Source organism: Stomoxys calcitrans, chromosome 4 (genome assembly GCF_963082655.1).
Source record: "Stomoxys calcitrans chromosome 4, idStoCalc2.1, whole genome shotgun sequence".
Lineage (NCBI taxonomy): Eukaryota > Metazoa > Arthropoda > Insecta > Diptera > Muscidae > Stomoxys > Stomoxys calcitrans.
Genome location: NC_081555.1, coordinates 180,494,418 through 180,520,333, shown reverse-complemented (window position 1 = coordinate 180,520,333; position 25,916 = coordinate 180,494,418). Strand labels below are relative to the sequence as shown.

At 38.1% G+C, this 25,916-nt stretch overlaps 1 protein-coding gene across 1 annotated transcript in view; it reads right to left on the bottom strand.

Moving 5' to 3' along the window:
- LOC106082995 (uncharacterized) overlaps positions 1-16,309 on the bottom strand; it is an 80,601-nt gene extending 64,292 nt beyond the window's left edge. Inside the window, exons 1-2 of the mRNA XM_013245784.2 lie at positions 16,178-16,309; positions 2,436-2,539 (exon numbers count right to left, since the gene is read on the bottom strand). Of these exons, the coding sequence (XP_013101238.2) occupies positions 2,436-2,525 (90 nt within the window). The 5' untranslated portion in view covers positions 2,526-2,539; positions 16,178-16,309. The remainder of the gene's footprint in view (positions 1-2,435; positions 2,540-16,177) is intronic.
- Between the last annotated feature and the right edge of the window lie 9,607 nt (positions 16,310-25,916).

Here is a 25,916-nt window from a genome sequence, read left to right as displayed (position 1 = left end):
GAAAATCCTAACCTCAAAAAAATCACCCTTTACGTTAAATAAAATGTTTTATAATGAAATAGGGTCTTAGTACCTTAATTCCATAGTGTGCTATTTTACAAGAAAAAAAAAACAAGTAAAAAGGCGTTAAGTTCGGCCGGGATACCCACCACCTAGGGTATATATGTAAACCACTTTTCGACATAATCCGGTGAAAAATGCATAATTTATGCCCCCATAGCAGCTTTATCGAAATATGGTCCGATTTGGACCAAATTCGACACGGATATCGAAAGGTCTAATAAGTACAAGTCATTGTTCAATTTTGTAGAACGAAATATTATTCTTTTTGGTAGCCATATCCATAAATAGACCGATCTGTACCATGTACAACACGGGAAGCCTTACATAAGTCACTGTGTCAAATATCCCATCGGATTATAAATGTGCCTTTTATGGGGCCAAGACTTTAAATCGAGAGATCGGTCTATATGGCAGCTATGTCCAAATCTAAACCGATCTGGGCCAAATTGGAGAAGGATGTCGAAGGACCTAACACAACTCACTGTCCCAAATTTCGGCGAAATCGGACAATAAATGCGCTTTTTATAGGCCCAAACCCGTAAATCGTTGGATCGATATATATGACAGCTATATCCAAATCTGAACCGATCTAGACCAAATTGCGGAAAGTTGTTGAAGAGCCTAACTCAACTCACTGTCCCAAATTTCGGGGAAATCGGACAATAAATGCGCTTTTTATGGGCCCAAAACCTTAAATCGAGAGATCGGTCTATATAGCAGCTATACCAAATCTGGACCGATCTGGGCCAATTTGAAGTAGGATATCGAAGGCGCTGGCTGCGAAATCGGACAATAAATGCTCATTTTATGAGTCCAAAACCTTAAATCGAGAGATCGGTCTTTTGGAAGCTATATCCAAATCTGGACCGATCTGAGCGAATAACCAGAATTTGTTGAAGAACCTAACACAATTCATCGTTCCAAATTTCGGTGAAATCGAACAATAAATGCGCCTTTTATGGGCCAAAAACCTTATATCGAAAGGTCGGTCAATATGGCAGCTATATCCAAATCTGGACCGATCTGGGCCAAATTGCAGAAAGTTGTTGAAGAGCCTAACGCAACTAACTGTCCCAAATTTCAGCAAGATCAGATAATAAATGTGGCTTTTATGGGACTAAGACCCTAAATCGAGAGATCAGACATTATGGCAGCTATATCCAATTCTGGACCAAATTGAAGAAGAATATCGACTGGCCTAACACAACTCACTGTCCCAAATTTCAGCAAAATGGGATAATAAATGTGGCTTTTAGGAGGCCACCGTAGCGCAGAGGTTAGCATGTCCCCCTATGAACCATCAGAAAAAAAATTTTCAGCGGTGGTTTTCCCCTCCCAATGCTGGCAACATTTGTGAGATACTATGCCATGTCAAACTTCTCTCCGAAGAGGTGTCGCACTGCGGCACGCCGATGCGAGCTTAAACTTGAATCGGACTGCACTCATTGATATGTGAGAAGTTTGCCCCTGTTCCTTAGTGGATTGTTCATGGGCAAAATTTGCAATTTTGGAAATGTGGCTTTTATGGGCCTAAGACCCTAAATCGGCCGATCGGTCTATATGGGGGCTATATCAAGATATAGTCCGATATAGCCCATTTTCGAACATAACCTGCTTATGGACAAAAAAAAAGAATCTATCCAAAGTTTCAGCTCAGTATCTTTATTTTGAAAGACTGTAGCGTGAATTCAACAGACAGACCTATGGACATGGCTAGATCGTCTTAGATTTTTTCGCTGATCAAGAATTTATATACTTTATAGGGTCGGAAATGGATATTTCGATGTCTTGCAAAGAGAATGACACAATGAATATACTCCCATATACCCCTCGGTGGTGGGTATAAAAAATAATAGCAAATAATAAACTAAGATATCATTTCTAATTTGTTTGCCTGTTTAGGGCGAGGATCATTTTTATTATGATGAGTTAATTTCTTTTTCAATATGAAAAATTGTAATGCAAGGGAATAATGAGAGCCGTAGGACATACCCCACACCAAAGTGTCGAACACTAAGTTCGACACTTTGTGCTAAAAGCTGTCTCTTTTTCAATGCATGTGTTTTTTGTAGCTATGGATTTCTTGTCCATACTTCCAGGGTATACACATAGTTTTGCGCATCATTTGGATATTGTGTTGATGGCTTTGAGCTCTAAAACGACTGCTACCGTTCATTGTTGCCCGAACGTTCTGGCTTCAAATCAAGGCCAGGCCGAATTTTTTTCATTTCTTAATTGTTTGCCTGTTAGGCCGAGGATCATATTTATAGTTATCTGCTTTATTCTCTTTCAAGATGAGCTTAATGATCTCTTCCACTTGAAATTAAGGTACTATGTGATTTTTGGTTAGAAAAATGAAATCCATTACTTACCACGTCTTTGTTACTAGTTTCCGGCTTGTGTTTTTCCAGTTGTTTGTTATTTGAAATCGGCGGTCGTTTTATTTTTTCTAATGTGCTCATACTTAGGATTCAAACTGTAATAGTAAAAAATATAGCATCATTTACATAAGGAGCAATACTGATGAGTGTAACCAAAACTCATATCAAACATATTGAGAAAATTGTTTTATAAAATGACGAATGATTAGAAAAAATTCCCAAAACTATAAATACATTAAGAACTTTAGGCCGAAGTAGAAAAAAGCTAAAATTGAGAAAAATACTAAAATTAGTTTCTTTAAAAATTATATATATATATATATTTTTTTTTAATAATTTTTTTCTTTAAAATATATTTTTGTACATTTTTTTATTATATTTCTACCTCAATATAAACAAACATATTCTCAAAACTTAATATAGTTTTGAAATAGGTTTATTTGGCAGACAACTGTCAAATAAACCTATTTTAAAGCTCCATTAAGTTATGTGAATAAGGCAATGTTTAGTTATATATAAAATAGAAATGTACAAAATGGTCTGTTAAAACTTAAGAGTTTCAAAGATTTTTTGCTACTGTAGCACCATTTGCAATTAATATTTTGTACTGGTTGCGTATGAGTGTTTTTACAACACTAACGATCGATCATACGACACTCACACAGAAATTAAAAGTGCTATTTTCGTTTAGCTCCTTTCATGATATATGTTTTGTTTCATTTTCATGGAGGCCACCGTGGCCCAGAGGTTAGCATGTACGCCTATGTCGCCTGAGTTCAAATCCCGACGTAAACATCAGAAAAAATTTTCAGCGGTAGTTTACCCCTTACTAATGCTGGCTACATTTGTGAGGTATCCTGCCATGTTAAAAATTCTCCCAAAGAGGTGTTGCTCTGCGGCACGCCGCACAGTGGGAGAGAATCGAAAAAAAACTAAACAAAATAAGCCGAAAAAATTTCCAGAGAGAACGGGCAGAGAAAACTCTTTGAAATTTGGAATGGTTAGAGCTGAGGTTCTAACGAGATAGTGTGCAAAACTTCAAGGCCCTAGGTGGTCCGGGCGCCTCTTGGCAGACCCCAAAATTTGGTCACCTCGACATTTCGAAAATTTGTTCGAGGTGCTAAATCCTAATTTGTGATCCGATTTTAAAATTTTTTTTTGCTGGATAGTGCTCGAAAATTCCTCCAAAAACGTTTGCATGAGTTATACAATATCTATACTGATTTCGAGGATATACGATTTTTTATTTTTATTTGTTGTTATTTTGGCAGAGATTAGCTTCGTTTTTTGTAATTTGAAAAGGCATTTGTGCTTCGAATTTCGATTGCAACAATTGTCCACATCTGATTATTCAGTTAAAAGCTATACAGATTGGAAGTCAAAAAATGTGTACATTTTTGGCTCAAAAAAGTATTTTGTTTGATAAGTGTTTATTGAAAAAACTTCCTTAAATACCTTATAATACCCTACACCACCACTGTGGTACAAGGTATTATAGAGTTGCACATTTGTTTGCAACGCTAAGAAAGAGAAGAGCTAGACCCATTGATAAGTATACGGAACGGCTTAGAATCACTTCCTGATTCGATTAACATATGTCCGTCTGTCTGTCTGTCCATGTATTCTTGTAATCAAGGTACAGGTCGCATTTGTTGTTCGATGTTCACAAAATTTTGCATAGGTGTTTTTTTTTTGGTATAAAGACAAACGCTTTTGGTTTTGAAAAAAATCGGCTCAGATTTAGATATAACTCCCATATATATCTTTCATCCGATATTCATTGAAATTTCATTGAAATCGGTCCAGATTTAGATATAGCTCCCATATATATCTTTCATCCGATATGCCCTTTTAAAGCTGTGGGAGCCACAATTTTGGAGCGATCTCTACCAAATTTGAAACGAAGTGCTATTTGTGACGTCCCAATATGTGTGCAGGTACAATTTTGGTCCGATCTTCAAAAAAGTTGGCATGGGCCGATTTATTTAACGTCCTCATTTGTGTGCAACGTTTCGTAAAAATCGGTCTAAATTTAGATATAGATCCCATATATATTTTTCATCCAGTATGGCCTTTTAAGGCTGTAGAACCACAGTTTTGGTCCGATCTCAACAAAATTTTCCATGAGATGGTTTAATTGACATACCAATACGTGTGCAAAATTTCATCAAAATCGATTTAGATAAAACTCCCATATATATCTTTATTGCGTTTCGACTTTTAAGGCTGTAGAAGCCACAATTTTCGTACCATCATAAGAAAATCGTATATGGTTCTATTCGATATCTCAATAGGTAATCAAAATTAAAGTCTGACTCAATTTCGATATAAGGCTATCCATTAAAAGTATTACGTATACTCGGAGGCGTAGGGTATTATATAGTCGGCTCCGCCCGACTTTTGCCTTTCCTTACTGGTTTTTTCCTTTCTTTCTTGTGAAGAGGACATATCTTAGATGCACTTTAAGTTAAATTTGAAAAATATATGTCAGCTTAGATGGGTGTTACTTCAAAATAGGCAATTTTTTATTAAAAAAATGCAAAAGTCTCTCGAGTCCAAAAATTCTAAGGCCCAGATCCCCCAATTGGGTACATGTTTTTTAATCCATATGTCCCCTAAACTCATGGAAAAAATTTTTTGCACCTAACAATATTTGCAGACTCTACAGCAAATTTAGTAAAAAAATGCGGATTTTTATATAAATAAAGTAAATAATCTCTTAAAAAAATTTGGTCACTTAAATTAGTGGCACTTGTACATAAAATATAAAATATATAAAAAAAAATAACGGACTTTGTCAAAATTGTGTACTAGCACTACCTAAGCGAAGAATTGCATCATAAGGAAAAGGCAAATTATATTTATGTCTGAGTTACCAAGGTGGCGTATGACGTATGTCATATGTGAACATACTTGCCAAAAAGTAATAATACGCATCCATGGCCAATATAGTTCATAAAGAAATTATTTTAAATAGTTGGTGCTGTGTCAAAGGTTCTCGTGTAAGTGTATTTCGCATACCAAACTTCAGACAAATGTATTTAAAGTTACGACTTTTTGATACCCAAACATCAGACCGGGGGTCTGCTAATATGCCGGCTACGTCTTTTTTTATCTAACTAAACTTTGTTTGGCATTGTTGCTGAAGAAGCGCAAAATTTAACATCACATTCCAGAGATCACATACCTTGAGGCTTATAAAGTCAAATCTTATAATCGGTGTATATGTAGGCTATATAAATACCTCACTTTTATGTTCCTAGGATATTACAATGAACTTAAATGTCTAAATTAATCTGATTTCAGATTGCCACTAAAACCAATATGGGCTACCTTTTTGTTAATATTAGAGGGCCTATGAGTAGTTTGCATACTTAATTCAGCAAAGTTGGATAAAACTCGAAGGGTACTCAAATCGCAAAGCACCAATTCCTTCATTACACTTTCAAGCAGACCCACACGTCTACTAAATAACTGCAAAATGTTTCTACATCCTAGCCTTAAACGTATAAAAAACAGCTGCTTTAGTGCAAAGGCTCATTTTAGCAAGGTTAATACCTTCTTTTGGCCATTTGGAACGCTTTTTATATTTATTCCTTCCGATTTTATAGCCCCCACATAGTTACATGTCATTAAAAAAAAGTTTTTTTAATTTCTTTCCCGTTTTTCCCAAATATATATTTCTTGCTCGGAATTTTGCCGCTCACATTTTTTATTGCAATTGTCCCCTGAAATACCTTTCCATGTATGTATAATACATGTACAAAAGATTAACATTGTTCCCTTAATTTCATTTGCAAATTGCTAACCTTACATGAAAAATGGCTCCTGAGGTGTCCAAAAATCTTGTAGGCTGACCTCGTATTTTGTGATTTGCGGAGATATTTGTAAACCGATTTTTATACCCTCCACCATAAGATGGGGGGTATACTAATTTCGTCATTCAGTTTGTAACTACTCGAAATATTCGTCTGAGACCCCATAAAGTATATATATTCTTGATCGTGGTGACATTTCATGTTGATCTAGCCATGTCCGTCCGTCTGTCTGTCCGTCCGTCTGTCCGTCTGTCCGTCCGTCCGTCCGTCCGTCTGTCTGTCGAAAGCACGCTAACTTCCGAAGGAGTAAATTTTGCACAAATACTTCTTATTAGTGTAGGTCGGTTGGTATTGTAATGGGTCGTATCGGTCTATGTTTTGATATAGCTGCCATATAAACCGATCTTGGGTCTTGACTTCTTGAGCCTCTAGAGTGCGCAATTCTTATCCGATTGGAATGAAATTTTGCACGAGGTGTTTTGTTATGATATCCAACAACTGCATCAAGTATGGTTCAAATCGGTTCATGTTTTGATATAGCTGCCATATAAACCGATCTTGGGTCTTGACTTCTTGAGCCTCTAGAGGGCGCAATTCTTATCCGGTTGGAATGAAATTTTGCACGAGGTGTTTTGTTATGATATCCAATAACTGTGTCAAGTATGGTTCAAATCGGTCCATAACATGATATAGCTGTCATATAAACCGATCTTGGGTCTTGACTTCTTGAGCCTCTAGAGTGCGCAATTCTTATTCGACTGGAATGAAATTTTGCACGACGTGTTTTGCTGTGATATCCAACAACTGTGACAAGTATGGTTCAAATCGGTCCATAACCTGATACAGCTGCCATATAAACCGATCTTGGGTCTTGACTTCTTGAGCCTCTAGCGGACGCAATTCTTATCCGATTTGAATGCATTTTTGCACGTAGTATTTTGTTATAATACCCAATAACTGTGCCAAGTATGGTTCAAATCGGTTCATAACCTGGTATAGCTGCCATATAAACCGATCTGTGATTTTTACTTCTTGAGCCTCTAGAGGCCGCAATTATTATCTGATTTGCCTGAAATTTTGTACGACGGATTCTCTCATGACCATCAACATACGTGTTTGCTATGGTCTGAATCGGTCTATAGCCCGATATAGCTCCCATATAAATCTATCTCTCTATTTTACTTCTTGAGCCCCCAAAGGGCGCAATTCTTACTCGAATTGGCTGACATTTTACACAGGTCTCCAATATATAACATAATTGTGGTCCAAACCGGACCATATCTGATATCGCTCTAATAGCAGATCAAATCTTTTCTTATATCCTTTTTTGCCTAAGAAGAGATGCCGCGAAAAGAACTCGACAAATGCGATCGATGGTGGAGGGTATATAAGATTCGGCCCGGCCGAACTTAGCACGCTTTTACTTGTTAACTTATGAAAAGATTTATTGCTATATCATGTATTAAAATCCGATTCTTTAGTCAAAAGTTATGCGGGGTATAAATCAACTGTTAATCAAATTCGTGTACATATGTCTACCGTTCAAAAGTTCCAGAATTATCTCCAAGATTTTTTGATTTGGCAACACTGTGCAGAAAATTGACTTTGGCACTAAGAAAACCTTGGTCGAAATACAGAATGGCCTTGTAAGGAAAGGCAACAAAAAATTTAAAAACTCTTAAATTATCAGTACAAAAACATCAAAAATCTTTTTCAGCGATATTATTTTTAGATCTGATGACTGTGTTTATGTGGGCTATGACACGATATATTCGCATAACCTGTTGCAGGAAACAAATACGTAAGTTTAAGTTAGATTTTACAGTATCTAGCGTATGGGCATTTCATGTGCACCGCCAAGACGTATACGTATTACGTCAATCATACGCTACACTGTGAAATTATATTGCTAAAAAATTTTCAATTAACGTTAGCAAATATGGCATGCGTAGCTTTGAAGTTATTTTTCAAACGTTTAAATACCCTCCACCATAGGATGGGGATATACTTAAAACGCCTTTCCGTTTTTAACTCATGGAAATATTGAACACAGCTCCCATATAAACCGATCTCCAGACTCTACTAACTTGAGCCTCTAGAGGGCGCATTTCTTATCCGATATGGCCTTTGAAATTTTTCACTATGTCATCTTCTATGGTCCCCAACATTCAAGCTAAATACGCCCCGAATCGGTTCATAACCTGATGTAGCTCCAATAGCAGTCTAATTCTCATCTTAAAGAGATACCGGGCAAAGAACTTGACAAATGGGTGGAGGGGTTTATATAAGATTCGGGCCGGCCTAACATTGCACGCTTTTACTTGTTCAATCAATATTTGTTAGTTTAATGGGATACCATATAATTTCCAAAAAGTAAATTATTATCTCTATTATATTTTAAAATGTCTGTCAAATAAAAACTTTTGGAATTTTCTTAGCAAATGCAATTATAGTTTTTTAGGGTAAACTTAACAGAAATGATATGTTTTGCTTATTTTTGCCCATTACTGTAGATGATTACAAGTTTAGTTATTTGATATATTTTTTGTTTGTTATTTAATTTATTTACTTGCGGTATTTCTAAGATCTAATCATGAACTACGGAAATCAATGAAGATTGGAATTTGCATTTCAGTCAAATGCATCTTTCCCGTTGCGAGTGTACTCGCAAGGCCTTATACACACACACACACAAACTTATAGGGAAACACTCACGCAATTGCTCAGAAAAAACACAAACAACATTTGAGAATTGTCATTTTTGTAAACAGGTATCCAATTGTATGCCCATATTTGTGCGAAAGCCAATGGTTTAGTTTTAACTACACTTGTATTGGAGTCCATCCATATGTGTTGTGTTGAGTCAGTGAGACTGTTGGCAAGTAATCGCCATCCGTCATAACGTCAATACCCACCACAGTAATACACCACACAGGTAGAAGTACATGATTTTGTGGTTTTGCCACTATCTCTCACAGTCCCTTTTATGGGAGGGTTAAACATTGTAAGACAACGGTAAATATGTTAATAATCTGTAACACAAACATTCGTTTGTACGAATACCTGTAGGTACGAGACGTTTGTTCATGAATTCAAGTGCCCGCCTGTGAATTACTAATGAAAGAAAAATAAACATAGGGAAAAGAAAACAAAAACACCCATACGCTCCCTTATATATATGTACTAACAACACATATTTTGCATTACAAGTTTCAAGGTCGCAACATCACTTCTTACTCTTGATCGATTTGCCGTCATAGCCAAAAGTCAACATTAACACACACACACATTGTAAATATGAGCGCATTTCATCTCCTGCTAATAAGAGAGACCAGTGTTGCCACTAGCAAAATGCATATGCATAAAGCTAATGTCATTTAAAAAAAAAAACTCATTAGTCGAAGTTTTTCTAACTACATTACATTTTTACACTTTACATTTTTATACCCTCCACCATAGGATGGGGGTATACTAATTTCGTCATTCTGTTTGTAACACCCAGAAATATGCTTCTCATAAAGTAAATATATTTTTGATCGTCATGTCATTTTAAGTCGATCAATCCGTCCGTCCGTCTGTTCATTCGCCCATCCTTCCGTCCGTCTGTCTGTCGAAAGCACGCTAACTTTCGAAGGAGTAAAGCTGTACATGTACTTTGTTTAGTCTAGGTCGGTTGGGATTGTAGATGGGCCAAATCGGTCCATGTTTTGATATTGCTGCCAAATAAACCGATCTTAGGTCTTGACTTCTTAAGCCTCTAGAGGGCGCAATTCTCGTCCGGTTTGACTGAAATTTTGCACGTAGTGTTTTGGTATCACTGTTTCCAACTGTACTTAGTATGATTCAAATCGGTTCATAATCTGGAATAGCTGTCATATAAAGCGATCATGGATCTTGACTTCTTGACCCTCAAGAGGGCGCAATTTTCATCCGATTTGGCTGAATTTTTGCATGAGGTATTTTGTTATGACTTCCAATGACTAAGTTTCGCAAATCGATATAGAACCTGATATAGCTGCTATCCAAATGAACACAATTAATTGTACAATGTTCTGCATTAATTTATGGTTCTAATCGGACTATAACTTGATATAGCTCCAATAGCATAACAGTTCTTATTAAATATTCTTTGTTTGCCTAAAAAAACATATAGAACTCGACAAATGCTATCCATGGTGGAGGGTATGGAAGATTCGGCCCAGCCGAACTTAGCACGCTCTTACTTGTTTTATATTTTTATAAAACCCTACTGTGGTTCCCGCTAAAATTTTCTCGAAATTAAGCAGGAAGGATTTTCTTATGACTCCTAACGTTACAGGTGAATTTTATAGAAATCGGTTCAGATTTGGATATAGCTCCAATATATATGTTCTTTCGATTTGCAGTAATAATGCAATAAAATGGTCATAAAAATTGCTAATGTTATGTAATGCTGGCAACATTTGTGAGTTTTAACCATGCAAATCAGAGGCCGCCCTAGCGCAGAGGTAAGCATGTCCGCCTATGACGCTAAACGCCTGGGTTCGAATCCTGGCGAGACCATCAGAAAAAAAATTTCAGCGGTGGTTTTCCCCTCCTAATGTTGGCAACATTTGTGCGCTACTATGCCATGTAAAGCTTCTCTCCAAAGAGGTGTTGCATTGCGGCACGCCGTTCGGACTCGGCTATAAAAGCAGGCCCCTTATCATTGAGCTTAAACTTGAATCGGACTGCACTCATTGATATGTGAGAAGTTTGCCCCTGTTCCTTAGTGGAATGTTCATGGGCAAAATTTGCAATTTGCAATTTAATCATGCAAAACTTCTCTATGAAGAAATGAAGAAAATACATAGATAAGCCGTGTCGCCTGTTAAGAGAGGGCCCTTTATTTTATAGTTGAATCTTGAATTATGTTATACCAGTTGACATCCCTGCTCGCTGTTTCATAGACAACTGACCTCCCCCTCTCCTCTCATACACACCGAACTGCACTATGCCGCGTTATATGATTTGCTATTGCTTTACTCCGACGACGACAACGACAATATCAGAAAATAGGAGCAGCTCTCTGATTTGACAGATTGTACACATAATGAATGATGATAATGATGTTCACTTCATATAACAGCTTCGTATCAAGTCCAAAAACAGGTTACATACACTGACCACAACAAATATTTAAGGCGAATGAGGGGGAGTGTGTTCTCACTCATTGAGGCCGGTCGAACCGATCGAAACAAACATTCATTGCGCTTTGTGTGTGGATGATGATGGTTACGAAGAGCGTTGTTATTGGAGAGCAAAAACACTTAGGTAAAGTTTGATTTTTTTTTGTAAACACAGGTGCATCAATATGTGATACACATACATAGAGCACTTATGCGTGTATGGTTGTATAGAAATTGTATACAGTGAGTGTTATAAAAAATATTGGGCATGCAGCATGTATTAAAATATTTATTGAATAAACACTTTTCTGGGAAGATGAAATTTTTTAAGAATTACCTATACCCTACACCACCACTGTGGTACAGGGTATTATAAGTTTGTGCATTTGTTTGCAACGCTAAGAAGGAGAAGAGCTAGACCCATTGATAAGTATACCGATCGACCCAGAATCACTCTCTGATTCGATTTACCCATGTCCGTCTGTGAGTCCATGTATTCTTGTAATCAAAGTGCAAGTCGTATTTGTTGCCCACTCATTACGAAATTTTGCACATATCACTTTTTTGGCCCAAGGACGAACGCTATTGATTTTGATAAAAATCGGTTCAGATTTAGATATAGCTCCCATATATATGTATCGCCCGATTTGCATACAAATAGCCGTAGTTAGGACATTTTTTCACCGATCTGCACAAAATTTGGCATGTTTGGTTTTGTTGATGATCTTAACAAATCTGCAAATTTTCATCAAAATCGGTTCAAATTTGGATATAGCTCCCATATATATGTATCGCCCGATTAACACTTAAATGGCCGCAGTAGCTACAATTTTCAACCGATCTGCACAAAATTTGGCACGGATTGTTTTGCTACTGATCTTAACATATCTGCTAGATATCATCAAAATCGGTTTAGATTTGGATATAGCTCCAATATATATATATCGCCCGATTTACACTTATAAGGCTGTAATAAACATAATTTGTAATCGATCTGCACAAAATTTGGCACGAATTGTTTTGGGTACTGATCTTAACATATCTGCGAGATTCCATCACAACCGGTTCAGATTTGGATGTAGCACCCATAAATATTTATCGCCGGATTTGCACTTATATGGCCGTAGTAACAAAAATTTTCATAAATTTTCAAACGATATTTTTAATAGTCGGTTCAGCTTTAGATATAACTCTCGTATACATATATATTTATATATTACCCGAGTTTTGCCTTTCTTTACTGGTTTTAAAATAAAAATAAGATTTCTTTTTGTTGTTGGATTTACCAGCTTATGCCAATGTCTTCTTATTTCTTGCTTCTAATTCAAAACAAAACAACAAATACACTTTAAAGAGTCTCAGCACTTGCTGTATGTTAAATGTATTAGGGACGGGCTGCAATGATCGCGATTTCGGCCTTTGCCAGAGGCCTCATCAGACTGCAATGCCACCAAAAGATTACCTTCTCACTAATTAGTGAGCAGTGCAATGGTGGTAACATGCCCTTTGAATGAAGCATTGAGTCTTGTTATATTTATATTTGCCCGTAATTTTTTGTAACTTTGATTGGATAATCTCCTTATTTTATTCTTTTTATTCTCAAAATGTCCCATAAAAATGTCCCTTAACAGAAAGAAACACTGCAAAATATTTATGGTGGTGGTATCCGATGTTTGGCTCGACTGAATTTTTAATTATACCCACCACCATAGGATGGGGGTATACTAATCTAGTCATTCCTTTTGTAACCCCCCGAAACATTCATCTAAGAACCCATAAAGTATTGGATTGCCCAAAAAGTAATTGAAGATTTTTCATATAGTCGGCGTTGACAAATTTTTTCACAACTTGTGACTCTGTAATTGCATTCTTTCTTCTGTCAGTTATCAGCTGTTACTTTTAGCTTGCTTTAGAAAAAAAAGTATATTTGATTAAAGTTCACTCTAAGTTTTATTAAAAATACATTTACTTTCTTTTAAAAAATCCGCAATTACTTTTTGGGCAACCCAATATATATATTCTTGATCGTCTCGTCATTCTGAATCGATCAAACCATGTTCGCCCGCCCGTCTGTCGAAATCACGATAGAGGTCGAACGCGTAAAACTAGCCGCTTAAAAATTTTCACAGATAGTTAATATCAATGTAGGTCGTTGGAGATTGCAAATGGGAAATATCGTTTTAGATTTAGATATGAGCCCCTGGAAGCCGCAATTTTTGTTCGATTTGGCTGAAATTTTGCACGTACGGTTCTATTACGGCTTCCAAAAACTGTGCTAAGTACGGTCTATAACCTGATATCGCTCCCATATAAACCGATCTCCCCGATTTGACTTCTTGAGCCCCTGGTAGCCGCAATTTTTGTCCGATTTGGCAGAAATTTGGCACATAGTGTTCTCCTATGACTTCCAACAATTGTGCCAAGTGCGATCCAAAACGGTCTACAACCTTATATAGCTCCCGTATAAACCGATTTCTCGATTTGACTTCTTGAACCTTTACAAGCCGCAATTTTTGTCCGATTTAAATGAAATTTTGATGTAGTATTTTGTTATGACTTCCAACAACTGTGGTAAAAATCAGTCTACAACTTGATATAGCTCCCATGTAAACTAGTCTCACGATCATCCTTGTTCGGTTCCTAGAAGCTTTAATTTTATCTGGTTTGACAGATGTTTGGTATTTAGAATAAAATTATGCCGTAAAACTGAATTTATTTTGTATAAATTTTTAGCAGAATCCATGGTCGTGGGTTCCCAAGATTCGGCCCGACCGAACATAGAACGCTTTTACTTGTTTTTTATGTTTAAAAAATTTGGTAATGGTTTATAAAACTGACATTAAATATTCCTGCTTTTCATATCTTTCACCATAGGATATGGGTATACTAATTTCCTCATTCCATTTGTAACACCTCGAAATATCTGTCTAAGACCCCATAAAGTATTTATATTCCTGATCGTCATTACATTTTAAGTCAATCTTGCCCAGTCCGTCGGTCGGAATATTCGTAGGAGTAAAGTGAGGCGGCTGAAATTTTGCATAAGTGCTTCTCATTAATGTAGGTCCGTTCGGACTGTAAATAGGCCAAATCGGTCCACGTTTAGATATAGCTCTCATATAAACCGATCTCCTGAGTATACTTCTTGAGCCGCTACAGGGCGCAATTCTTATCCGATTTGGCTGAAATTTTGCATGATAGCTTTTTCTATGACCTCTAATCAATGCATCAAGTATGGTTTCAATCGGTTCAAAAACTGATATAGCTTCCATATAAACCGATCTCCCGAATATACTTCTTAAGCCGTTAGAGGCCGCAACTCTTATCCGATTTGGCTGAAATTTTGCGCGTTAACTTTTCTTTTGTTATCCAACATATATATAAAGTTTGGCTCCAATCGATTCCATATAAACCGCGAGAGGACGCGTTTCTTATCCTAGCATATAAAAAACCCACGGGGATTTCTTGTTATGACTTCCCATACTCCATTTTTAATTTCTGCCTATAAAGAGAATCCGTCCAAACAACTTGACAAATGCGATCCATAATGGAGGGTATATAGAATTCGGCCCGGACGAATTTTTCATGTTATCTCTCCATTAAAACTCTGAGAAGCTACACAATATGCCTTAAACATTTCTTTTTTCCATTTCTTCCATGCTGATATTTAACAAACAATTTCTCAATTTCAACTGTACGATTTTTGGCCACACTCATTGTACAAACATTTAGTATGTAAAAAAATAAATATAAAATAAAATATTATATGCGCAGGCGTAGTAAGGCTAAGCCTGTAAAGCTCACACACAACAATTTCTTAACAAATTGTCTGAAATTTCATAGCGAACAAAAATCGATCTTTGTTTGATTTTCGGTTTGTTCTGTTCTTGAACGGCGACGAGGTCCATATGCGCGATGTGATTGAACAGACATTCAAATAGTTGGGCTGTTTGTGAAGAGCTCTGTGTCAAAAAAAAATCTGTTTATGGAAACTTGTTTCCCTCATTCATGGTAGGTATTTTTTCTTATTTTATTATTTTGTTTGCTTCTTTGATGTGTTAAATAAAAACAACAAAATGCTTGTTTTTCGTTTTCTGTTGTTGTTGTTGTTGAATTTTGAGTTATTGACAATTGATGACGACAGCGATGTCCATCAACAAGGTTTTGTTTGGGTTGATTCTTTTTGTTTTTTCGACTTTTCGAACTACATTCGAAGTTTTATGCAGATGCTTGAAAAATGCACAATTTTATGCATGAATGAATATAGGAAGGACAATTTGTTGGACACTTATCACTAGGGGGGGGGGGGGGGGAAGGGAGCCACTCAAAAAAATGTAATCCAAAACGATTAAGCAATTCTTTACATCACTTTCGATAGAATTATTGATCATCGCAGCTGGTCTGTTTTGGTTGTTGTTGTCGTTGTTATTGTATTCCAGTTAAAAGTGACAGTATAACAACAAAATAGCTTTGAGCATGCGTCACCAGGTATAATCAAGATCACTGCGATGATCATCGCCATCATCACCGGTATGCAGCGTCTTCTGCTTGTCCATTGACTAACTGGCTGCTGATGGTCTTGATTAATTCGGTTTCTCACAGGTTTGTTTTAAACATTTTATTTATGTTGCTGCTGGCTGTTGATTTCTGTTTAAAAATTCACTTTTTATTAATATTCCTTAGCTTCTTCATTGATTTTTTTTCTTGTTGTCGTCGTTGTTGCTTTCTTCCGAATTATGAATAAAAAATAAATTCGAGTTTTACTAACCCCGAAATGTAAAAATCGTTCGAAACACGGTTGGATTTCGCAGAGTTTGTGGTTATTGATGTTGTTGTAGAGCCAAACCAAACCGAACCTAAGCAAAAATAAAAACAAAAAAACGGGCAGAACGGTGTGTGTTAATCGCACAAGTATCGCGTCACAACTGATTTAACTCCTCATAATATTGTAATGTCAATACGCGGTCGGTCGATCGGTCCATTCAATCGCAACCACACGTCACCACACCTTGCCCACCTGCCTCATCGTTCCTCTGGGCTCCAGACACGGCTCTAGGCTATTTGTTTTTGTTGTTGTTATTGCTGCCGCTGCTGTTGTTGTTGTTGTTGTGGTTTCTGTACAGTGGGTTACGAGTAGCGGCGATTCCCGAATGAATAATGAAACACGATACAATACGGACGTGATGTGAGTTGGTTTAGAAAACAGTCGTCCGACAGTCAATCATTTGTGCTTAGGCATATTCTCTTCAATACATGAATAGGACCTACCCACTTGAGGGAAATGAGTTTTTGCAAAAAGTAAATAAATAAATCTAACTACATAGCTGTGTGAGTGTTAAATGCTTTCCGGCTGGTTGGGCTTGCGGCTTTTTTTTTTTTTTTTTTTTTTTTTGGGGAAGTAAAAATGCTTTGATTATAGAATTTACAATTGTATTGACTAGGAAAAAGGGGACTTTTAAAGACTTTTCCTTCAATAGAATATTAGTCAGGTTTTAATTTTCATGCAGAATATCATATTCACAAGGCGTATTTAATACGGTGGTCGCATCAGCACAGCTGATAGAACTTGATATGTCAAATTATAAACATCACAATAAATATTTTATAAAAAATTTTGGTGTTCTCTGCTGTTATGGTTCTTAAACTTAGCTTAAATAATGGTACGCGTCTAACAACCTCCATCGATATCAGCTTCACTCAGGGAACTTAGGTTCATTGTGTCACCTCCAAAAAAGATTTAAACGATGACATACAGTACGATGACATACATTACAGTCATTTAAATGAAGAAGTTAAGGAACCAACATGCATGACAATAATGGAGGCCAAGGGGCCTGGATAAGTTCTCTCCAATCTGCCAATTCAAGCCCCTATTGTAGTCAAGAATGACGAAAGGACTATGTGTCTGAAAATAATTTAGACAGAAACAAGTAAGAGCGTGCTAAGTTCGGCCGGGCCGAATCTTATATACCCTCCACCATGGATCGCATTTGTCGAGTTCTATGCGCGGTATCTTTTGTCCGATTCGGACCATAAACGAATGCTGAACATTGTAGAAGTCATTGTGTAATATTTCAGTTCATTCGGATAAGAATTGCGACTTGCAGGGGCTCAATAAACAAAATCGGGAGATCGGTTTATATGGGAGCTGTATCAAGCTATTGATGATTCTGACCATATTAGATACGTATGTTGAACATTATGACCACATTAGACACGTATTAATGATAGAAGCCATTGTACAAAATTTCAGCCAAATCGAATGAGAATTCCGCCCTCTAGAGGCTCAATAAGTCAAGATCCCAGATCGGTTTATATGGTAGCTATATCAGGTTCTATACCGATTTGCGCCATACTTAGTACAGTAATTGGAAGTCATAGCAAAACACCTCATGCAAAATTTCAGCCAAATCAGACGAGAATTGCGCCCTCTAGAGGCTCAAGAAGTCAAGATCCAAGATCGGTTTATATGGCAGCTATATCAGGTTATGTACCGATTTGCACCATACTTAGCACAGTTGTTGGAAGTAATACCAAAACTACACGTGCAAAATTTCAGTTAAATCGGACGTGAATTCCGCCCTCAAGGACTCAGGAAGTCAAGACCCAAAATCGGTTTATATGGCAGCTATATCAAAACATTGATCGATTTGAACCATACTCAACGCAGTTGTTGGAAGTGATACCAAAACACTACGTGCAAAATTTCAGTCAAACCGGATAGGAATTGCGCCCTCTAGAGGCTCAAGAAGTCAAGACCCAAGATCGTTTTATATAGCAGCTATATCAAAACATGGAGCGATTTGGCCCATTTACAATACCAACAGACCTATACTAATAAAAAGTATTTGTGAAAAATTTCAAGCGGCTAGCTTTACTCTTTCGTAAGTTAGCGTCCTTTCGACAGACAGACTGTCGGACGGACGGACATGGCTAGATCGGCTTAAAATGACATGACGATCAAGAATATATATACTTTATAGGGTCTCAGACGCTTATTTCGAGGTGTTACAAACAGAATGACGAAATTAGTATACGGTGGTATATGGTGGAGGATATAAAAAAGATGTTCGTTTAGCCATAATCTTGCACCTACCCCCTCAACTTTAGGCAGTGCCACAATAGGTGGTGAACCGTCAATAAGTCCTCCATGTGTCCAGCGCGACGTTAAAGACCTGGGATTATAATGGCATGCCAGGACCTTTTCAGCAGTAAGAGCAGTAGCTACACCTTATCTAGGAAAGGTCCCCTGAACATACCAAGTTACCTCATATTGGTGAATAGCAAGCCCATTCTCAATCTTGGCAGCATGCTATATAAACTCTGACAGCTACACATCATAATGAAAACGCCATCCTTGTAGCCAACAAACTTTAACCCCTTCCTTTTCAAGTGACCTGAAAATTCCACAAATATCCAAGAATCTTTAAAATGGGTACAAAAACCGTCCTTGTGGTGATTGAGCTCAAGTCACAATAATCCTATTTGAACCCTTTGCTCGTGGAACGGCTATTATCCTGTCCATCAACATCGTATGAACACAATTCAGAAGGAATCCTCATGTCCACCAGAGAGTCATGCATTTGACACATGTGACACACGTCTATGAAGTTGAAATCAATCCCAGCCCAATTGGAATTGAGCCAGAACTACCCTGGTCTACCGTGGAAGGTTAAAGGCATTCTACACCTACTCTCAATTTCAGGGCAGTCCCACAATAGGTACTCAACCATCCATGACTCCTCCTCACCCCCACAAATCAAGCTTTAGTCCGCCATGTTTCCAGTGCAATGGCTTTTCAGGACATTTAATCCATCACAGGGGAGGTCCCCGCAACATACCAAGTTACCTAGTATTTTGGAAGCATACTATATGCACTCTGAATGGCCACACACCATAATGACAACGTCATACTGGCAACCTTCAGTCTGTCAGCATGTTTTCCGATTAGATAGTGACCTGTCATGACGGACACAATGAGTGAGACGTCTGTTCTAGCCAATGACAGCAAAGCAGTAGACCTCTTCAAGTCTAGATTAGGCCTCATAGATTTGGAATGCTCACAGCCCCCCTTTTTGTGACCATATGATAGACGTTGTCCTTCAAGCCTGGTCCTGAAAACTTAGCTTACATGTCGCTAGAGGCATACCCACTGGAATGTGTAGGGTAGTTCCGCTTTACACTTCCCTGGGATATCTCTGTGGCCCGACACCCAGAACAGGTGAATTTTTAACTGTTCAGCCATCTCGTTGAGAGATCTGCGACAGTCGAGGGCAGTTTTTGTGTTCAGAAATACGTTCTCCAGGGATTTAATGCCTGCCTAGACCCACCTGGTCGTTTAATTTGGAACTATCCGTACAGAGTTTATGTAACTTCTGTTACCAGTGATATCTTAGTTCCAATCGGTTCTATCAGGTATAGTGGTACAGTGCATTTTATTAAAAATCTGATGAAAACTATTTAAACCTGCCATCATGGCGGTTTTGTGGGTTGTTGTTGTAGTCACATTTTCATGTGGAGATGGCGATCCTCGTCAGGCTCCTTTTGGTGAGCAAGCTCATTGTAGTACAAAGGACCGATCGCCGCGAAAGGACCGATCGCCCACCATAAGATGGGGGTAAACTAATTTCGTCATTCTGTTTGTAACACCTCGAAATATGCGCCTGAGACCACGTATATATATTCTTGATCGTGATGTCATTTTAAGTCGATTTAGCCATGTCCGTCCGTCCCTCAGTCTGTCGAAAGCACGCTAACTTTCGAAGGAGTAAAGCTAGCCGCTTGAAATTTTGCACAAATACTTTTTATTAGTGTAGGTAGGTTTGGATTGTAAATGAGCCAAATCGGTCCATGTTTTGATATAGCTGTCATATAAAGCGATCTTGGGTCTTGATTTCTTGAGCCTCTAGAGGGCGCAATTCTCATCCGATTTGACTGAAATTTTGCACGTGTTGTTTTGGTATCACTTCCAACAACTGCGCTAAGTATGGTTCAAATCGGTCCATGTTTTGATATAGCTGCGATATAAACCGATCTTGGGTCTTGACTTTTTGAGCCGAAAGAGCAAGAAATTCTCATCCGATTTGGCTGAAATTTTGCATGAGGTGTTTTGTTGTGGCTCCCAATAACTGTGCTAAGTATGGTGCAAATCGGTACATAACTTGATATAGCTGCCATATAAACAGATCTGGGATCTTGACTTTTTGGGCCTCTAGAGGGCGTAATTCTTATTCGATTTGGCCGAAATTTTTTACAACGGCTTACGTGTCTGATATGGTCTGAATCGATCAACAGTTTGATACAGCATCCATATAAACCTATCTCCCGTTTTTACTCCTTGAGCCCCTACAAGGCGCAATTCTTATCCGAATGAACTTAAATATTATACAATGACTTCTACAATGTTCAGCATTCATTTATGGTCCGAATCGGACTATAACTTGATATAGCTCCAATAGCATAACAGTTCTTATTCAATATTTCCCTAAAAAGAGATACCGCGCATAGAACTCGACAAATTCGATCCATGGTGGAGGGTATATAATTCGGCCCGGCCGAACTTAACATAGCTCTTACTTATTAAATATGTGTTTTTTGACACTTAAAAATCAACCAACTTCTTTCTTATTGCTCTGATTGGTCGAAACCAATTTGCCGAAAATTTTAAATGTCAGGGCGAATCGAATTTTCTTCACCCTGTTTACAAATTGTGACATATCAAGTTCCCCAAAAAAGATGCTTTGCTGTAGCAATTCGCCCATGCTGCAACCTTATTAAATACTCCTTGGTTAAGTTGCTATCAGACAACATGTATTTGTCAACATATTGTTTACCATACGAGTACAGACCTGAAAGTTGTACACAGGTGCAGAACAAGACATGTCCTATGACAAATACATGTCGTCTGATAGCACTTTAAACTTCGGCAATTAGTAGGATCTTAGGGCGTAGGTTTATAACGCCTTGGTGTTCAGGCTTTTTCTAATTTTTGAATGAAAAGTAGTTCATTTTATCATTCCACTGTCTTGTCGCCTCTAAAATTTGAAATTTATTTTCTCCTTCACAAAACAAAGTCGCATACGACAGAACCACTTCAGTCAACCGCACTTAACTACCGCCAACGTAAAATTTTATATTTTTGCTTGAAGAGAATAAAGAAATGATTTTTTTTGTCGCCACTTGTTTGACATGATGGACATGCACAAATACACGCGCACAGAGATATTCAATAAATTTCAAATTTTGTTACATATTTCAAATGATGAATGAAACATGGTGCGTAGTACCAGCATGGAAAAGCACACATACATACATACTTCTGCAAAACTTGAAATCTAATCAGTACATAGGTGCCAATAAATTGGCGCAGTCAAACTGTGAAACATAAATTCACTTGGATCCATTAACAAGTGTATAAACTCGCACTTAACAGCATTCCCAAAGCAATCGACCTCAATACATAAAAAATACCTCTAAGGAATTGGTAGAAATATTACAAGTGCGAGAAAATAAAAGAAATTATGCCCCTAACCACAACATTCCATTAAGGAACAGGCGACACTTCTATCACATCAATGAGTTTAGTTCGATTAATGAAAAAGGGGTATCCATTTTTATGCCGAGTCCAACCGCCATTTTAAGATAACAAGATGCCTCACAAATGAAGGCAGCATTAGTTAGGGGTTAGGCTGGCTTAGGACTGTTGGCAACGGTTTTGATTGGTTTTGTCTTGGGAAAAATCCAGGCTTATCAAAATGTGGACACTAGCCTCCCCGCGGTATCACCCGGGTAGCTACCACTAACATCCATTTAAGGTAGTGGACTAAAACGTGCCTCGAGTTCACCTGTAGAATGATAACAAGCCGGGCTGAACTTTGGATACTAACCACCTCAGGTATATATGTAAACCACCTTTCGTCAAAATCCGGTGAAAAATTCATACTTTATGTCCCATAGCAGCTACATCGAAACATGTTCCGTTTTGGACGAAATACTAATAAGTCATTGTTCCATTGTGTATAACAAAAAATTGGTCCTTTTAGCAGCTATGTCTAAAAATAAATCGATCTGAATCATATACAACACGGATGTCGAGAAGCCTAACACAAGTCACTGTGTAAAATTTCAGTGAAATTGGATTATAAATGCGCCTTTTATGGGGCCAAGACTTTAATTCGAGATATCGGTATATATAGGCATCTATATTCAAATCAGGATTGATTTGGGCCAAGTTTTAGAAAAATGTCGCAGAGCCTAACATAACTCACTGTCCCAAATTTCGGCAAAATCGGGCATCAAATGCGCCTCTTATTGCCCCAAAACCTGAAATCGAGAGATTGGTCTATATGACAGCTATATCCAAATCTGGACCGATCTAGGTCAAATTGAAGAAGAATGTCGAAGGGCCTAACACAACTCACTGTTCCAAATTTCGGCGACATCGGACAATAAATACGCCTTTTATGGACCCAAAACCTTAAATCGAGAGATCAGTCTATATGGCAGCTATATCCAAATCTGAACCAATCTGGGCCATATTGCAGAAGTATGTCGAAGGGCTTAACCTAACTCACTATCCCATCGGACAATAAATGCGCCGTTTAGGGGCCCAAAATCATAAATAGAGTGATCGGTCTATATGGCAGCTATATCCCAATCTGCACCGATCTGAGCCAAAATGAAAATTAATATATAAAGGCCTAAGACAACACACTGTCCCAAATTTCGGCGACAACGGACAATAAATGCGATTTTTATGGGCCCAAAACCTTAAATCGAGAGATCGGTCTATATGACGGCTATATCCAAAACTAGACCGATCTGTGCCATATTGCAGAAAGTTATTGAAGAGCCTAACGCAATTCACTGTCCCAATTTCGGCGACATCGGACAATAAATGCGCCTTTGTGGGTCCAAAATCTTAAATCGAGAGATCGGTCTATATGCCAGATATATTTAAATCTGGACCGATCTGGGCCAAATTGAAAAGGAATATCAAAGGGCCCAACACAACTCACTGTCCCAAATTTTGGCAAAATCGGACAACAAATGCGCTTTTTATGAGCGCAAGACCTTAAATCGAGAGATCAGCCTATAAGGCAACTATATCCAAATCTGGACCGATCTGGGCCAAATTGAATAAGGATGTCGAAGGGCCTAACGCAACTCACTGTCCCAAATTTCAGCGAAATCGGATAATCAATGTGGCTTTTATGGGCCTAACACCCTAAATCGGCGGATCGGTCTATATGGGGGCTATATCAATATATAGTCCGATATAGCCCATCTTCGAACTTAATCTGTTATGGACAAAAAAAGAATCTGTGCAAATTTTCAGCTCAATATCTCTATTTTTTAAGACTGTAGCGTAGCGTGATTTCAACAGACAGACGGACGGACATTGCTAGATCGTCTTAGATTTTTACGCTGATCAAGAATAGGGTCGGAAATGGATATTTCGATGTGTTGCAAACGGAATGACAAAGTGAATATACATACCCCCATCCTTCGGTGGTGGGTATAAAAAGATGGTTTGTGGCGTCGGGATAGTAGCCCTCACCCGGTAAATTTGAAGAAATTACTATGAAAAAACGGAGAATATTGAAAACGGATCCCCCTGTGTTGAAGACCCTCGCAAACGTTTAAAGGGCCATGATTGGCGTGTCTGTACTCCTTATAGAGAGGATGCAGTAAACGCACTGGCGGAGTTTTTGAAGAGAAACAGAGCAGATATTATTGTATGCCTTTAGAGAGAGTCTAAGCACGGTGAACACCCATAATCCTTTTCAAACGGACACCACAAAGGGTGCTAACCTATCTCATCATCCCTACAAACACTACAGAAGACCGCTTCACACAGTAGCGCAAGGAGCTGACTGCAATGGCAAGTCAGGACTCCTACTCGCAGCTCGAGCTTATGCATGGTAAATGCCACCCTGTACTGCCGAAAACTTGCCCGCGGGACCTTGGCCAACCTGCAACCACAGCATTAGCCTAAGCCCTAAGGGAGCCGTCACCGTAAATAGCGTATACTCTACCAAGGAGCTCCCAAACAGAAACTTCACATTACTATACAGGAAGTGCGATGGCTTGGAAAGGGCTTCACAACAACACCAAGAGGTGACGCCCTATATTGCAGCTGCCATGAAACGAGACATGAATTTGGCTGTGGATTTGTGGTTAGTCGGAGACTGAAACACCTTGCCTCCAGGTTTATTCCGGAGGATGAGAGGCTAGCCACAATCCGCATAATAGACAAATTCTTCAACATCAGCCTTTTGTGAGCCCATGGGTTTGGCAGTAAATGGAAATAAGACAAAGGATGATATCAACTCCCAAAAAAAACTGTAAACCCGATCATTTAAAAAAATGATTGGGAACTACAATTTTGTGATAGTCAGCAACTTTATTTATCTCGTCACCGCCATAACTGAAACAAATAACACCAGTTTTGACATAAAACGAAGAATTATATTGGCTAACATCTGAGCTAGCAGCTGAGGGGCAAAGTCACTTCTCGACAGATGAAAATTGCACTATACCAGACACTGATACTACCCGTGCTGTTGTATGGATCCGAAGCATGAGTACTTGCGAAAGCAGATGAGACAGTATTTGGAGTGTCTGAGTGAAAAATCTTTCGTACAAAATTTGGACCAGCTTGCGTTAATGGTATATTCTCCATACATTTCATATAGCTTGTGATTCATACACCGAAAGCAGATGAGATAGTACTTGCAGTGTTTGAGTGAAAAATCCTTCGTACAAAATTTGGACCAGCTTGCGTTAATGGTATAGTCTCCATTAACGCAAGCTGGTCCAAATTTTTTACGAAAGATTTTTCTCTCAAACACTCCAAGTACTGTCTCATCTGCTTTCGGCGTATGAATCACAAGCTATATGAACTGTATGACGACAATAGCATAGTTAAACGCATCAAAATACAACGGTTACGTTGGCTAGGTTATGTTGTCAGAATGGATTAAGAAGCCCCAGCAAAGAAGACTTTTAAGGGCGATCACGGTGTTAGGACCATTTTTTTATATTCAGGGCTTACATATATACAAACTCTCCTGCTAGAGGTGGTAAAAGATTACCCGTTCCCGTTTAAGGTTCTACACGTGTCGATTGGCGTTCTAAAATTTGTAGTTAAGGGAATCCGTTTATATTCAGATATATTCAATTCAAGCCAAAAATTAGATTAAATCGTTCTTTTTGTTCATGGCTGCATAGGAGTCATCTGCCGCCATAAATTGTTCGGCAGGTAAAACATCGGCTCCTGCTGCACTGTTTTTCTTCAGTCACATTACTGCTAGGCAGAAACTAAAAAGGATAATGGGCTGTCATAACAGGAAATTGCCATGGATTTTTTGCACTGGGACAATCAGCTGCATCGAGCGGAGTCTCAGTGAGAGGCCGCGAGGCATCGGCTATCGCTTATGATGCTTAATATGATTTGGCGCATTTAAATAACTAATTGTCATCTTGTTCCCGTGGCGATCGGTTTT